The 17103-nt window shown below is 38.5% G+C and overlaps 1 protein-coding gene across 2 annotated transcripts in view; it reads left to right on the top strand.

The window, feature by feature from the left end:
* tdg.1 (thymine DNA glycosylase, tandem duplicate 1) overlaps positions 1–1859 on the top strand; it is a 12371-nt gene extending 10512 nt beyond the window's left edge. For both annotated transcript variants that reach the window (XM_084059156.1, XM_084059155.1), the window contains one exon: positions 512–1859. In XM_084059156.1, the coding sequence (XP_083915282.1) occupies positions 512–648 (137 nt within the window). In that variant the 3' untranslated portion in view covers positions 649–1859. The remainder of the gene's footprint in view (positions 1–511) is intronic.
* The last annotated feature ends 15244 nt before the right edge of the window (positions 1860–17103 follow it).

Genomic DNA, 17103 nt, shown 5'->3' with positions numbered 1-17103 from the left:
CTAGATGTGTTTTTCTACAAATCCTAATCTAGCAGTGCACAGAGGTGATGTTTTTTGGGATGGCATCACATCCGTCCATTCCTTCTCTCAGCGTCAAGGGATCATTGTTTAAAATGATCTTTTCTATTTGATTTGTGGTTGATAATAACTTGGAAATTGAGTCTCGATAGTGCATACTGTACATGCTCAAATGAATCTTGTTTTGTTTGTTTGTTCCTACTAGACTTTAGAATATAACAAACATTAACTTATTGATAAAAGTACCATTTATGAGCCATGTCATGCATTTCTATTTGTCAGACACGCAATTGATTATAGCACTATTATACTGTATGTAAAAGTAGTAGTAGCAGCATTATTGGTAACAGCATTGTTATGATGGTGGTAGTAGTAGCAGCATTAGTATTGCTACTTGGTAGCAGCATTACTAGTAGTGCTACTAGTAGTATTTGCATTGCCAGCAGCTTTAATGGCAGTGGTAGTAGTATCATCGTTGTTTTTATCATTACAGGTTCTTCAGACAAGGCAACCACGTCTCAAGCTAATCCTTCCACAGAGGACAATCTGCCAGACAAACAGTGGATGAGCCAGTCTTTTACAGACCAGATCCCAGACATTGCTGGTGGACCCACAGAGGCCAGCGTGTGAAGGGAAACCTGGCCTCCAAAACAAGAGCCCTGTATGCACATACAAAGACTTCAACCGCCTTTGGGTTGTCTGCCGAAAACCTGCTTTTTTGTTACCTCTCTCTTCACAGGAGGCAGCACCTCATTTAGAAAGAAGGCCATCTTCAAATTGTAGATTTCCCCTTTTTAATTAGTGATGTAGTTGATTATATATGGTATACATACATAGATGGATCTGTCCGAACTTTTTTGCAGAATATTTTCTGCACTTTTCTACCCTTTTGTTAGTCAATACATGCATGATTGTCCTTGTGGCGGTCATTTTAAATATGTGAAATCAGGGACTTTGTCAATGATAACTTCATTGTCTTTGAACTAGGTCATGTATTTTAAACGTTTATTTTGTGTTAGTTCTGTATTGCAAAGTACTGCACTGTGTTGCAGTAGTTACTTATGATTACTGCCCTGGCAGTAGAAACAGCCTTTGACTGGTCAAAATTGGTCCAAAAGGAACCTGTGGTGGCATAATACATTGTACATGCAGTACACTCTTATAATATCCTATATTTGATTGACCTTTCAACAAAACAAAATATTACATATTTTTCTAATATCATGTTTAGTAGAACGGTACAAAAAAATTGTCCTGCAAGTACACTTGATGTAATTTTCAGCATAACTTGGGAGACATGCATAAAACGTTACAAAGTCCAATATAATGTGATCTGTCAGCGAGTTATGCATTGCAAACAGACGTCATAATGACAAACTGCTAGTGTCAACATGACGCAGCCAGATCGAGGGGTATGTTATGGTTATACCTAGGATGTGCTGATAATTCATCGTTGGTTGTTAGACACATGACTGGTATCATGGTCGGAAATGAACACCAGCCATCACTCAAATTCTGGTAAGATTTAATCTACAAGCTATCTTGGCAAGTGACTAACTACAAGTTATTTTTTTGTTTTTATTCTAAAACAATCAATTTTGACACTTGACTGGTTTTGATTCCACCTGCCACTGAGGCCTGTGAGTGTGTTTGTGGTCATGGGTCTTTGTGATTCCACAGAAACCTTTTATCAGAGTTGCATAACTCAAACGGGTGCTAACTTTATTGTTTTTCCTTTAGAATTTTTTGAATCACATTTTTTATGTTTTATGAAAATGTCATTCACAAGGACGTTTATGGAACTTTTGTTTGTTCATTAAAATGTGTTTTTTTTTATAGTGTGTATGTGTATATATATTGTGGCTTATGTTAACCCTCATTCTACGATTCTATGATGATTTTAGAGATTTTTATTTAATGTAAGTAAGCTTACATCATTAACATGTCATGTTAAGTCCATAAAAATGTAATGAATCAAGGTGGAAAATGAGAAGTTATCTACATATTTACATGTCGCTGTGTGAATGTGTGTGTGTGTGAAGGTAACGCACGTTTTAAAGCGCCTTAAAGACACTATAAATGCGGCAGTTACCGCTTTAGTCAAATGTATACGGTATACTCTACATCATGGCACCAGATATTTACCATTCTGATTGGCCAAAACATGTCATGTGGGGGTACAATAATTATAACACCGCAAGCAGATGTGTAGAATTTGTTCACAGCTAATATAATATATATCACCAAGCATAGGGCCCCATCCTACAATGGCATGTCACTTAGAGCATGCTACTGTAGGTTCATTGTTTAGCAGTTTAGCCATATTCACTCTTTCATATTGTGATTTCAATATCTTTTGACGTATCCTGGGGCCTATTACACGAGCAGCCGCATATTAAGCAGAAGTCACAGTTTCAACTCCCACCCTCGCCGGGGTCAAAAACTTTATATTTGAAATCTGAACGTTCATCCATGAAGGTCATGACAGATCCAGACTGCACTAGCGATTTATTTACATTTGACCGCATGGCTCATTTGCATAAGACGTTACTATATTGGTTTTATCCCACTGTTGAGGGTTAGGGTTATGTTTTATATATTTTGTTTAAGACTTACAGTAGGCTGCCTTGCCCCACTGGAATACAGTGACTGATATGAATTAATAATATACTGGACCATACGTAAAGTGAAGAATACCTTGTGATGTTGGTGACATTTTATTACAAATGAAAATAGGGCATAGTCTCGCGTCTCGCGTAGCTATCTGCGTTAAGTGGGCGGACGCCATCCTGCTTCCGGTCTCCTAAAAAAGGCGTCCACCCACTTAACACAGATAGCTACGCGAGTCGCGAGACTATGCAGATACGAGAAATAAACTGGAGATGTCGTGTCTTGCCGATTTTTGTTGCGCAAGTCTTGTTTTTTTTTGAGTGGTGCCAACCACTCCTATACGTGACTTTGTCCGTGTGTGTCTGTCTGTATGTATGTTTGAGCACAAACTCAGCATGACCTCAACAGCTGCGGCTGATTGCGACACAAAGATGCAACCAGTTACACTAATTACACACAAACAGGAGTGCAACACACACACGCGCGCACACACACACACACACTTTTGAGTAAAAATACTTAAACTGAGTACAAATACTTAAAATGAGTAAAAATACATAAAAGATGTTAAAATGAGTAAAAACACGTAAAGGCACCACTCTCTTCACACTGGGTGTGATTTTTCAGGACTTTCAAAAAACGTTAAGCATTGGTTCTCAAAGTGGGGTTCGGGGACCCCCAGGGGTCCTGGGGGGGGGGGGGTTCCAGGGGGTCCCCAGCAAAATGTATTATTATTAAATATGCCTCTTTTATTGCTACTTTTAACCTTTTAATGAATCCGGTCGTAAAGCCTGATGAAAGTGTCAAACTCCCCAAATCCACCAGAATACTGGAAATTACATCTACTCTGTTAAAAATGTCCTGGGGGGGGACCCCCAGCGTGGTCAAGAGCCTATAGCCTCTTTGCCAAAAATAGCCGATCTACAAGCTCTCAACGCCTAGCTTGTAGATCGGCTATTTTCGGCTAATGTTCCCCTCAGAAAAGGAATTCTAGGGTTCAAGTGGTTAATGTAAAAAAAACTAAATCCTATCACACAAAGATTTGGCGGACCCCTTATAGTAGCTCTGAGGACCCCCTGTTGAAGACCCCTGTTCTAGACTACTTTAAATTGCCTGAAACGTACTTTTTGGGGGAACAATTTTTTTTTCGTTTCGGTAGTGACACCATTGTGTCACTACTACCGAAACGGAAAAAAAAATACTAAGTCCAGAGCTCGATGAATGTTAGGGACCAAAAAAAAAGTCACTACCAATCAACTTTAAATTGCCTGAAACGTACTCCTAACAGGTTTTTGGGGGAACATTTTTTTTTTCGTTTCGGTAGTGTCACTACCGAAACGGAAAAAAAATTACTAAGTCCAGAGCTCGATGAATGTTAGGGACCAAAAAAAAAGTCACTACCAATCAACTTTAAATTGCCTGAAACGTACTCCTAACAGGTTTTTGGGGGAACAATTTTTTTTTCGTTTCGGTAGTGTCACTACCGAAACGGAAAAAAAAAAAAGTCCAGAGCTCGATGAATGTTAGGGACCAAAAAAAAAGTCACTACCGAAACGGAAAAAAAATTTACTAAGTCCAGAGCTCGATGAATGTTAGGGACAAAAAAAAAAGTCACTACCAATCAACTTTAACCTGTCACTCACATTCAAGACCGTCCCCGTAGCCCGCACCGCCACTAGACGCTAGCCACTAGACAAAAAATGTCTTTGCACTTTCACACTTGGGGTTCGTACATCTACATACACATTCAGATTTAAAATATAAAGTAGTTAACTTACCCCATGGCCACGGATGTTACAATCATGTACGGACCCTCATAAGTATCCGTATCTTCCGTATTGTTCAATAAAAGGCATTTTAATCCAATCAGTGGTCATTTTCTCCGTATGCTTTCAACTGCGCGATCCTAGCGGTTAAGAGGAGTATTGCATTGTTGGTACATAATAACTCTATGAGAAAATGGCCACCAATCGGATTAAAATGCTTTTTATTTAACAATACGGAAGATACGGGTACTTATGAGGGCCCGTACATGATTGTAAAATCCGTGGCCATGGGGTAAGCACTTTATATTTTAAATCTGAATGTGTATGTAGATGTACGAACCCCAAGTGCACAAATCATAAAGTACAGGGTGAGATGCAACAGCTACAACCAGTTGGTCCACTGAGAGCACCATGTTGCTTCCTGAGTCTTGGGACGGTCCGCCTTCGACTCACCCGATTGGACAGAGGGGGAAAATCAGCTCCTGCCTCCAGCAGTTTTATGCTTCTTCGTGTAGAGCGGATAAACGCAAGGTCTGCGCGACAAGCGGAAAAATCTGCTCTTGCGTGAATCCACGCATTTGCATTGACAAAATGCGTGACAAAATGCCCTCCTCTCCCAGTGACTTGTGGTGTTCCTCAAGGCAGCATACTAGGACCACTACTGTTCCTGATATATGTGAATGATATGTCCTCAGCTTGCGACTGCAAACTGTTCCTGTTCGCAGATGACTCGGCTCTGCTGGTCTCGGACAGGGACAGGCTGCAGGTTGAGAAAACTCTCAGCACTGAACTCAACAAGATCTGCATCTGGCTCTCCGACAACAAACTCTCATTACACCTGGGTAAAACTGAATCCATCCTCTTTGGGTCCAACCCTAACCTTAGAAAGGCTGAGAGTTTCACGATCAAAGTGGGTGAAAATGTTATCAAAAGAAAGGAGGAAATTACCTACCTGGGTTCCATCTTGGAGGCAAACCTCTCAGGTGACAAAAACGCTGAAAAGACGATCAAAAAGGTCCACAAAATAACACGGAGGATGTGGAGGCTTGTTCGTAAAGTCAGTAAGAATACTCTGAAGATTCTTATAGGGGCCCTCATACAAGGTCATTATGATTATGCATGCACTTCATGGTATCACAACACCTCCAAGGCCCTAAAAACAAGGCTCCAAACATCCCAAAACAAACTTGTAAGGCTACTTCTTGGCCTCAATTACAAAACCCATCTAACCCCTGATCATTTTGCTAGGCTTGGATGGCTTAGGGTTGAGGACAGAGTACAGCAACTTGCTATGGGCCTGGTCTTCAAGATACACCACAACATTGGGATCCCCCTGTATTTGTCAGAATATTTCCAAAATGTTAATCAAGTCCATGATCATAACACCAGAGGCAGCTCCACAAACCATGTTCAACCCAGATTTGGCACAACAAAGGGAATGAACTCTTTCTCATGCTATTCATCTAAAATGTGGAATGCCCTACCAAAAGGAGTAAAGGAGTGCAAAACCCTACTCACTTTCAAAAATGCCCTAAAGATACACCTTCAGGAGGCTGCAATTCAAAAATGGCCCCTGTCCAAGTCCTAACCTACCCCATGTCCTAACCTAACCCCCCCCCCCCTCTCTTTCTTTTTTGTACATATTTTTCACCCTTCATACCAGTAACCTGTAAACTGATTGTATGACATTCTGTATAGTAGTGTGTATATCTGTCTGTCTCTTATATGTCAACATGATTTGTGTGCATGGGGATCTCATCTTAAACAAGCTACGTGCTTAACTGAGCTATCCAGTTTAGTAGACCTTGTATTGCGAATTTGTACTTCCATGTACTGTTATGTACTGTCATGTACTGTTCTCATGTCTTACTAAATAAAGTACATCAATCAATCAATCAATCAATCACAATGCATTGGCAGATTCTGCCCCAGTGGTAAAATAAAAGTGCGGTGGGAGCGCGCCCTAACAGAGTATTTTTTATATTGCAGTATTGGTACTTTTACTTAAGTAAAGAATTTGAGTACTTTTTCCACCACTGCACACAGGTGTAGATGGTTTAGTGTTGATGACTTGAAAGCAGTCTGGGGATCGATTCACTCTGCAGGTTGAACATCCGGTTCGAAAACGGAAACGGAAATGCTGCGTCTGTGTAAGGTGAACTTTCTCAACACACCAGATCCAGTAGGCGGGGCTTTGGACCGGATGTGTTTAAATTGGACGCAGGCGCACGACGCTCGTTTGCTTTGAATTGTTTGGTGTGCGGAGCGCCACTGCTCTTTAGAAGGTATTTATATCAACATGACACGTTTTTATCCACCAATATTTAACACCATTATTATTTAAGCTTTCAAGGTGTTGTAGGACTATGTATTATTATGACACCAACATGGACAAATATGTGAAATATTATGTTTTATAACTGAGGGAGAAAATGCATCAAACTAGTCATTTCTCTAGAGTCTGACTTGAAATGAAATGTCTAAATCGATCAAATACATCTCTGATAGTCTTGATCCAAGGCTATCATCAAACAAACATTTGTTCCAAATGATCACTGAACTAAATTGTCACCTAACGTTTTAAACCTTAAACCACACTCACTGTGAGGAGGTTTGTAGATCTAATCCCGCCATATATACATTAATGTGCGTTTTGTAATCTATGTAAGCCTTGGATCAAGACGGTCAGGGATTTTATTGATGGTGATCGAGTCTGATGTTTGTTGGTCGTTTTAAACGACTCATAAATCCCCATAAATGAACCCAAACCAACACATAAAGTGTTTAAACCCAAAGCCACGCATGTTACCCGTCCATACGGGTCAGTTGTGTTCCGTAATATTGCGTAAAGTTTAACAAATAAGTGTTTTAATCCCGTGTGTGTCGGAACGCCGTTCTATTTCCACATTTACATGGAGTGTAATACCTGCGTTCACCTGCTGCGCCAGTTTACCAAATAGTTTGTGGTTCTGTGTTTAAGGCGCGTGCGTCTACATTTATGTATGCATTGTAAATATAAAGTGATTCTCTTAAAGCCACAGATGTTATCCGTACACACGGGGTGTTAGTGTTCAGTTAATGTTCATTATAGTTTAATAAAAAAGTGATTTAATCCCGTCTGTGGATGAACGTCATTACTTGGGGTGTAATACCGTAGATATGGATGGATGGATGGATGGATGGTGATGTTCAGACAGACCAGATTGAACCATTTATTCATTGGATAATGTGGAATATTACTGAACATAAAGGGCCCGTATGGTGGGATAATATCTGTGGCTTTGGGATATATGGGATACATTTAGAGCAGGGGTGATGTAACTTTGATGATGGAGAGGGTCACTATATTTCCACACTCACTCCAGAGGGCCACATTGCTTATACTGTATACTGTCGGGCAGACACCTCCGTATATTTCTTAAATGAATGCTGTACTTACTTCGCCATTCTTTGTCGCACAAAAGTAGCAAAAATAGCCGATCTACAAGCTCAAAACGCGTCGCAGAGCGGCGAGTTTTGAGCTTGTAGATCTGCTATTTTTGCTATTTTTGATTTGGAATCCAATTTCTTTTTTTTGCTATTTTTGAATTCGAATTCTGAAAAGTATTACATTTTTATTTAATTTCAAATGCATTTAGTTATACTTATGTTAGCTTTATGAACTTAAATACGAATACATTGGACATAAAAAAGACTATAGAATTTAAATACTAGTCTTTAAGCTACTAATATAGACCGAAGTAATTAAAGCGGGTCATGTTTGCATGTTTAGAATCATAACCGCTGAAATCAATAATATATCACTATTCCAATATTAACCTGCGGGCCGCATTAAGTGAAGGTGGGGGCCGCATGTGGCCCCCGGGCCGCCAGTTGCCCATGTATGATTTAGAGTAATATACATTTATCAAGATGTTTGAGACTTTAACATGGAACTAACTACAAACACTATTTTTGGAGAGTGTTCAAGAATGTCATAGATGAGATCATAATAATAATAATAATAATAATAATAATAATGACATTTTATTTGTACAGCACTTTACACATAAAATATTCGTAAAATATCTAGAACAAAACAAATGTAAAAGCCTAAGGATAGGAGAGATAACGGAGCTATAAATTGTAACATAAGATAAATGAAACTCAGGCAGGAGAATAATTAATCTAAACTAAGTATCGATATCAAAATCAATAAGAAGAAATGTGAGTCTTGATCTAATGCTAAGATGAAACTATAATAGTCTCCATGAATTCAAGGCTTCATGGGGTGTGTAATTGATAGAAAATAAGTCATTTTTTGGGTGAACTACTCCTTTAATGACTTTATGTCCAATGTATTTGTATTTAAGTTCATAAAGTTATCTTAAGTATAAGTAAATCCATTTGAAATTAAATATAAAAAAAACTTCAGGATTCCAATTAAAAAATACCCAAAAAGAATTCAGGATTCCAATTCCAAAATAGCAGATCTACAAGCTCAAAGCGCGTCGCGGTGCGCTTTGAGCTTGTAAATCAGCTATTTTTGCAACTTTTGTGTGACATACTAGAATGACGAATTTAATTTACAAAAAAAAGTTAAAATAAGGAGATGAGAGGTTTCTGCCCGACAACAACAATATGCAGTGTATTCCTCTGCAGTGAGTGTGGAAATATAGTGGCCCTCTACATCATCAAAGTTGCATCACCCCTGCACATAGCCTACTTAAAAACTTGATTTTTTATTATTATTCTACAATATATTAAATGTAATGTTGGTGTATATCTGTGTCTTGCAGGTTAATCATGTGGTGACCTCCTGCAGAGTGGACTAAATCTACTTCATACAATGAGTTAAAAACGCTGAGTCATGGCTTCTAGCTATGACTCAGCGCTTGACTCGCTGTATGAACGCTTCAGGGAAGGTTCAAAGGATGGATGGAGTCATCAGGAGATAGCTGGTAATAGAGTGTCTGTAACTCAGGACAAGGGGCTTGAAGATGGAACCTCGATGGAGTCGACGCAGCAACGAGCCCTGAGAGCTGAAACGTATAACGGTGCCAACGAACGTTCTCCGTCGAGATACGAGGCGTACGGTGCTCGGGACGTGGTGCCATACAACCTACGCGGCTCTATTAATACCAGCTATCTTCAACCACGCGACGGGAGACCCCACACGGTACGTACCTGGATCACACCTGAACACTATAAACCATAGGGCTGTGTCACCATTAAGACCGGGAACGCATCTGTGTCAAATGGCAGATCTACAAGCTCATAGTGCTGCGCTATGAGCTTGTAGATCTGCTATTTATTGGAAAAATCTTGAATTTGTGCAAATCATTGAATTTATATATTTTCTAACTAACATTCTTACTAAAGTCTTTGCTTCTGGAACAAAATATGTTGAGATGGGGGGGGTCTGCGGGGGTCTGAGGATTTCTACATTTGTAGAATCCCCCCAGAAGCAAAGATTTGAGTTACAAATGTTTGCTTAAAAATATATATATATTCAAAGATTTGCACACATTTTCACGATTTCTTTCGAAAAAATATCAGATCTACAAGCTCATAGCGCGGCACTCGGTGCCGCGCTATGAGCTTGTAGATCTGCAATTTTTTATAGCCTATTAAGAAATCTAAAAATGACACTGATACGTTCCCGGTCTTAAAGGGTTAAAGGAGAATTCCAGTCATTTTAGATGTTTTCTTTGATGCGTCGCTAATCGCTCACCAACATACAAAGGGCCGTTGAATTTTTCCAGAGAAGCCCCTGTTGTCCATTGTGGAGACCCCTTCCCCTGGCTTAATGGAGTAATGTGCATAAATGAAAATCGACGATTTTAGCAGCTCCAAAGTTGTTGTTTTTTCCACTAATCCTCATTATGCAGTGTACTGACACTCAAACATGCACTGAATGTCCCTTATGAGCTGCCGTTCATGCAGAACGACGTGAAGCTTGTCCTCGGTGTTGCCAGATTCTGTGAGAGAAACAAGCAACCAGCTTGTTTGATAAGGGAGCCGTGTCAAGGGCGCGTGTCTGATAAAATGAATATCAAATGTCTAAATACTGAATCAAGCAACTTAAAAACGGTCTGGGGGTCTCACAAAAGCCTGAGTAGACGATAAAATTACCCAAAGTTTTTTTTTTAAATGAAATATCCCTTTGACTCCGAGTGTACAAATGGAAACAAATTACGGGTCCATTTGGTTCCATCTGTACACTCTTAATTAGTATAATTTGTAACACCAAGGAAAGTACGGAAGAGGCCCAATCCTTGGTCAAATGCATTTTCATTTGGGGTCCTTGATATGAAAACCTTTGAGAGCCACTGTTTAGTTGTTTCTAAAACTGGATTAAATGCTAAGCATTGTGTATTTACTTGAAAATGGTGTTTGATACAGGAGTAGTGGGCACGTCTTTGTTAAATTGGCTATTTTTGTTTCTCAAATGTTAAACAAATTAAGAATTTGCTAAATGGTCTTCAGTGATGTAAAGTATACATGATGTGAACATGTGTACTGTACATCATTATCAGACCTAAACGTACCCTTCAACGTATTGTTTTATGCCCACAGTGGCTGTATTAGGCCTTATTCACATCGGGTCACGTGACGTCTATTTACGTCCTGGTTTCCATTAGGAGGGGATCAGTCTATTTTCTCCATTGACTTGCATGCATTCTGCTCATCAGACACAAGCCAACTAACGTCTTATTTCGAAATGTAAAGTTATTCTAATACTGTGTGCTGTATTATCTTGTTTTCTTGATGATGTTATTGTTCTTTTACATCTTACCATTTGGAAATTGACTTTAATAGATAGATTGAGAATGCTAGCAATGTTACCTGCCTGTGTAGAACACATAGGCTTATTTTAGCATTTCCTTTTTATACCAATATATATACTCACCATACAGTGGTGTAAAGTAACCAAGTACATTTACTCAAGTACTGTACTTATGTATGATTTCTTAGGTATTTTTGCTTTACTTGAGTATTTACAATTTACAGTACTTTTACTTCTACTCCACTGCATCTCAGAGGCAAATATTGTACTTTTCACTCAACTATTGCATTGTGAGCTTGTAGATCTGCTATTTTCTTAAGATTTTTTTATACATTTGAAAACTGGGACATTCTACATATGTACATAATGCGTACTTTCTACTTTGGTACCTCAAGTAGCCTACATTAACATTTTGATACCAATACCTTTTACTCAAGTAAATTCTGAATTTCTGACTTTCACTTGTAGCATATGTGTGTATGAATGTATGTATGGTCAGAAATTCAGAATGTACTTGAGTAAAAGGTATTGGTATCAAAATGTTAATGTAGGCCACTTAAAGGTGTAGTGAAATGAAAAATATGTTTTTCACACTTTTAGAGCATATCCGTGGTCATCATATGGGCATACCTAACAATAGATGCCAAAAAAAATAAAAAATAAACATTTTTGTGTATTTTTACATCTAAAGTCCCTAAAAAGCCAATCTTAATTACTTCCTGTAAACGAAAACGTGCTGCGTGATGACATAATGCAGCCTTCATGAATATAATGAATCTTGATTACATGCACCTGTTTGATTCCCATAGCTGCACGTTCTTCAAACACAGCTGATTTTAATTACAGAGATACTCCGTTTTGAATCTCATTGAAGATGAGTGTATTACTCATTTTAAACTTCATCTGCACACTAAAATATGTATCTGAAAACATTATAGGTTAGAAATAAGCCAGGTAGTAGCAAACGTGCTTCACTGGCTGTCTCTCTCTCACTTGTAAACAAACACTAGCCGTGTTACCCACGGCTGAAGTGATTGAGATCCAACGTCCCATAGCCTGAAGGGATGGGACCTTCTGATTGGTTTAGAGTCGTTGAGCCGACGTTTCAGGCTGAACCTTCAAAATAAAATGACCGAAAATGTCACTTCACTGCGTCTTTAAGGTACCAAAGTAGAATGTAATTATTATGTAGAATGTCCCAGTTTTCAAATGTATAAAAAATCTTATGAAAATAGCAGATCTACAAGCTCACAATGCAATAGTGGAGTGAAAAGTACAATATTTGCCTCTGAGATGCAGTGGAGTAGAAGTAAAAGTACTGGAAATTGTAAATACTCCAGTAAAGTAAAACTTGAGTAAATGTACTTGGTTACTTTACACCACTGTATGGTGATGTGTTCTACACAGGCAGGTAACATTGCTAGCATTCTCTATCTATTAAAGTCAATTTCCAAATGGTAAGATGTAAAAGAACAATAACATCATCAAGAAAACAAGATAATACAGCACACAGTATTAGAATAACTTTACCTTTCGAAATAAGACGTTAGTTGGCTTGTGTCTGATGAGCAGAATGCATGTAAGTCAATGGAGAAAATAGACTGATCCCCTCCTAATGGAAACCAGGACGTAAACAGACGTCACGTGACCCGATGTGAATAAGGCCTATTGTCGAATGTGAGGAAATTAAATGGCCAATTACACATTGAAGTGCCCACTTTTCCCAGGTGCCCACTCTTCCGGTTACATAATCGCAAATTATTTGAGGTAATTGCAATTATTTTGCATAAAATCGTCATAGTTTCCAGTTCATAAAATGGAGGAAATGGCCGATCTACAAGCTCACACCGTGCCGTGATCGCGACACGTTGTGAGCTTGTAGATCGCTTTTTTTTTTTACATTAGAAAGTCAAGTCAGGTAATATGGCATTCATTTAAGTTATTTGTCATATCTGCCCTGTTTACGAAGTTTAAAAGCCAGCCAAAAATATATTATTTATGTTCAATGCCAAACAAACACAATTGAATCATTAATTGCAATTATTTGTGACAATTAATGAAGTAAAATGTCATAATGGTGACACAGCCTGTCAGTGACTAGATTATGACATGTCACTATGGCTTCCAAAATGTCACCCTGTAGGGCCGGCACAACTCAACCTTTTGTTTTCTTTTTCTTGTGTCTTTACAGAACATGAAGTTGACAAGAAGAAGACGTCTGTAGATGGCAGGAAGGTAGGAACCTTTTGATTTCTGCTGCTGCTTGTTAAGGGGGCTACATGCTACATGCTACATACCATGTATGTCGTCATTTGCGTTGCCACAAATGACAAATGTCTGTCCAAATCACATTTATGTGATTTATTTATCGTTTCACGTAATTGTTCGGCTAAAGCTTTGGTCACGTCGGTCCACATCACATACGACCACATGTGGTCGTAACTTCTCCTCTTTTCCTCTATTCTTTGCTTTAATAAAGCAATAACAAAATGATTTGTTTTTATTCACTCTTGTGTCTGAGTTATTTGATCGATTTTTTATTTTTGTCTTTCTTTCTTTTCACAAACACATTTCTTTCTTCTTGCCTGTCTATTGCACTAGTTCTTCACTAGTGGTTCGTGTGTACAAATGTATGTGATGTGGAGCTATGTGATTTATGTCTGGTATCATTATGGTAGCATGTAGCCCCATTAACACTTTACATCCATCTGTGCTGTAGGTCTGTGCAAACTAATAGAGAAAGCAAATGATGTGCGTCGTGTCATTTGCTTCCTTAGTGTTTTTTTTTTCATTTGCTGCTGTTTGAGTCGTGGCTGCTGTTGAAGGTAAGTGCTAGTAGTGACACGGTCTATCATTGGTTGTCGGGCAGAAACCTTGTATCTCCATATTTTATTTTTTGTAAATACATTTCTTTACTTGGTCATACTACAGTGTCACACACTAAAGCAGTACAAACAGCTGATCTACAAGCTCACAAAGCAAAGATCATGATAATTACATTGGCTCCATTGGAACACAGTTTATTTTTTGTGCCCATTAAGACCTGGAACTGTCATTTTTAGATTTGAGCTAAAATGCATTATTTTACACTTTGGGCTATTCAAAAATCGTTAAAATGTGTGCAAATCTTTGAATATATATATATATTTTTAAAGCTAACATTTTTAACTCAAATCTTTGCTTCTGGGGGGTTCCTGGAACGAAATATTTTGATGGGGGTCCACGGCCAAATACATATCATTTTGGGGGTCCTTGACATGAAAAAGATTGAGCACCACTGATATAGAAACATACGTTTTTCAGAAAACTGTTGAGATTTAGGAGACATGTAGAATCGGCTTCAGGTCTCAATGGGTTAAAAAGTAACAGTTTTGGACATAAAAGGTTTCTACCTGACCTCCATACTTTAACTTTCCCTCTTTTCTCTTTATTATTTGCTTTAATAAAGTTATTACTTTTTTTCAGCCTAGTGTGTCTTTGTGTTTTTTGTGTGTACAAATGGAACCAAATGGACCCGTCACTGGTCCATTTGGTTCCATTTGTAGTACTGACAGTATACGTATACTAGGCTGGTTATGTAATGACAGGGTACAGTATATGTAGGCTCACACTAAGCTGTATAATATAGTGACAGGGTACAGTATATGTATACTAGGTTGTATAATATAGTGACAGGGTATAGTATATGTGGCTCTTGGTCACATAGCAAACTCACATAGTTAAACCTATTTGCGCTTTATCTATTTTTGATAAAGTTAAAAATATAGCTTTTTTTTGCCCTGTCATAGTATCAAGTAAACCTTTTTTAGTTTTTACTGTAAAATTTGCACTATCAGCGTCATTCGCTTAGCGCCGCTTGCGTTGCGTCATTTAACGGGTGGCGGGCCAGCGGTTTGTGTCGTTTGCGTTCAATGCCCGTCATTCGTGAAGAATAAGTAAGAAGGGACTGGACCAGTGTTTTTTTAATATTGGGTCACGGCCAGCGTTTTGATTTGATTTGCGTCGCGTCTCAGGATTTCACGTAACATCCGAGCAGGTAAGTCATCACGTCAGCCCACATCACATAAGTCCATGGTGTAGTGTAGTATGTGATGTGGATTGATGTGATGTATGTGTTGTCATTTCACAACACATGCGGGTAAAAATTACATTTGATTTCACGTCGCTTCCGTCATATGCAGGTAAGTCTTCATCACGTCAGCCCACATCACATATGACCGTACAGGGGGGCCGTATGTGATGTGCATTGATGTGATGTATGTGTTGTGTTGTGTCATTTCACAACATATGCGGGTAAAACATCATCACGTTAGTCCACGTCACATATGAACATATGTGGAGGTATGTGATGCATGTCGTCCTTTACGTCGTGTGTCGTTTCACGTAATATGATTGGAGTTGTACCGTTTAAGGTTATTTGCGAGTAAATCACGTCAGGCCACATCACATTACTGGTCAGTTAATGTGATGTGGATTTATGTGATTTTGTGATTATTTCACGACATTTGCGGATAGCTCGTCATTCACATCGGTCGGCATTTTTTTTCTTTTAGGCGAGGTACACGCCGTTGTTTACAGTAGGTCAGAACAGGAAGAGATGTAGGGCCATCATTCATATCGTATGCATTTAACCTATTAAGACCTGGAACTGTGTCATTTTTAGATTTGAGCTAAAAAGCTTTATTTTACACTTTGGCTATTCAAAAATAGCAGATATACAAGCTCATAGCGCAGCACCGAGTGCCACGCTATGAGCTTGTAGATCTGTTATTTTTTATTTTTTTTGAAAATGTGTGCAAATCTTTGAATATATATATATATTTTTAAAGCGAATATTTTTTAACTCAAATCTTTGCTTCTGGGGGGGTCCCTGGAACAAAATATTTTGATGGGTGTCCACGGCCAAATACATATCATTTTGGGGGTCCTTCACATGAAAAAGTTTGAGAACCACTGATATAGAAACTTATGTTTTTCAGAAAACTGTTGGGATTTAGGAGACATGTAGAATCGGCTTCAGGTCTTAAAGGGTTAATGACTTTGGTTATTCCTGTTGCTTGTGTTTTATGTTGTGTATTAATGTTATTCATAGTGTTGTATGTTGTTTACTAATGTCATTCATAGTGTTGTATGTTGTGTACTAATGTCATTCATGCTGTTGCTGTATTGCTGACAAATATTGGCACAATTGATTTTAGGTTGCGTCATTTGCGTTAAAGCTTAATCACGCCAAATCACATCACATATGACCAGTATGTGATGTGAAGGTGTGTGACGGATGTCGGCATGTGCATCACGTATAGTTGCTCGTTATTTGTGCCGTCATTTGCGAGTAAAGCTTCATCACGTCAATCCACATCACATCATAATAATAATAATAATATAATATAAACGATACATACAACCATATGACCAGTATGTGATGTGGACTTCGTTTCACGTTGTTTGCCTACAATGCTCGTCATTTGGCAGGAGAATAATTAAGAAAATGGACTGATACTGGACTGAGACTGATGCAGAGAACATGAAGCAAAGAATGCTGCTGCCATTGCGTCATATGCGCCTCCTATAATTTATGTCAATCGTACACAAATGATGTAAATTATACGAGTCTCTCTATCTCTCTCTCTGTCTCTATCCCTCATTTCTCTATCTCTGTCTCTCTATCCCTCATCTCTATCTCTCCCCCTGGTAAGTATGTTGGTGAATGTAATGCACATTACAAAGTGCTTTGGTTAAAGGTACTATAGATAAATGCACCATTTATATTGTAAACTTTGAATTGAACTCATAGGCATCAGCTAGCAGCCACTGTGACACTGTGTAAGAGGCAGTTCAGTCACTGTAGACTGTATTACTCCTGGAAAAGAAAATAAACATTAGTCATAACTGTTTGATTGCATTCTAAACATTAGTCATAACTGATGTAATTCAAAATGT

The sequence above is a fragment of the Gymnoscopelus microlampas genome, assembly GCF_963454915.1.
Source record: "Gymnoscopelus microlampas genome assembly, chromosome: 6".
Lineage (NCBI taxonomy): Eukaryota > Metazoa > Chordata > Actinopteri > Myctophiformes > Myctophidae > Gymnoscopelus > Gymnoscopelus microlampas.
The sequence above is the reverse complement of the archived record's forward strand: the minus strand, read 5'-3'. Positions and strand labels throughout refer to the sequence as shown.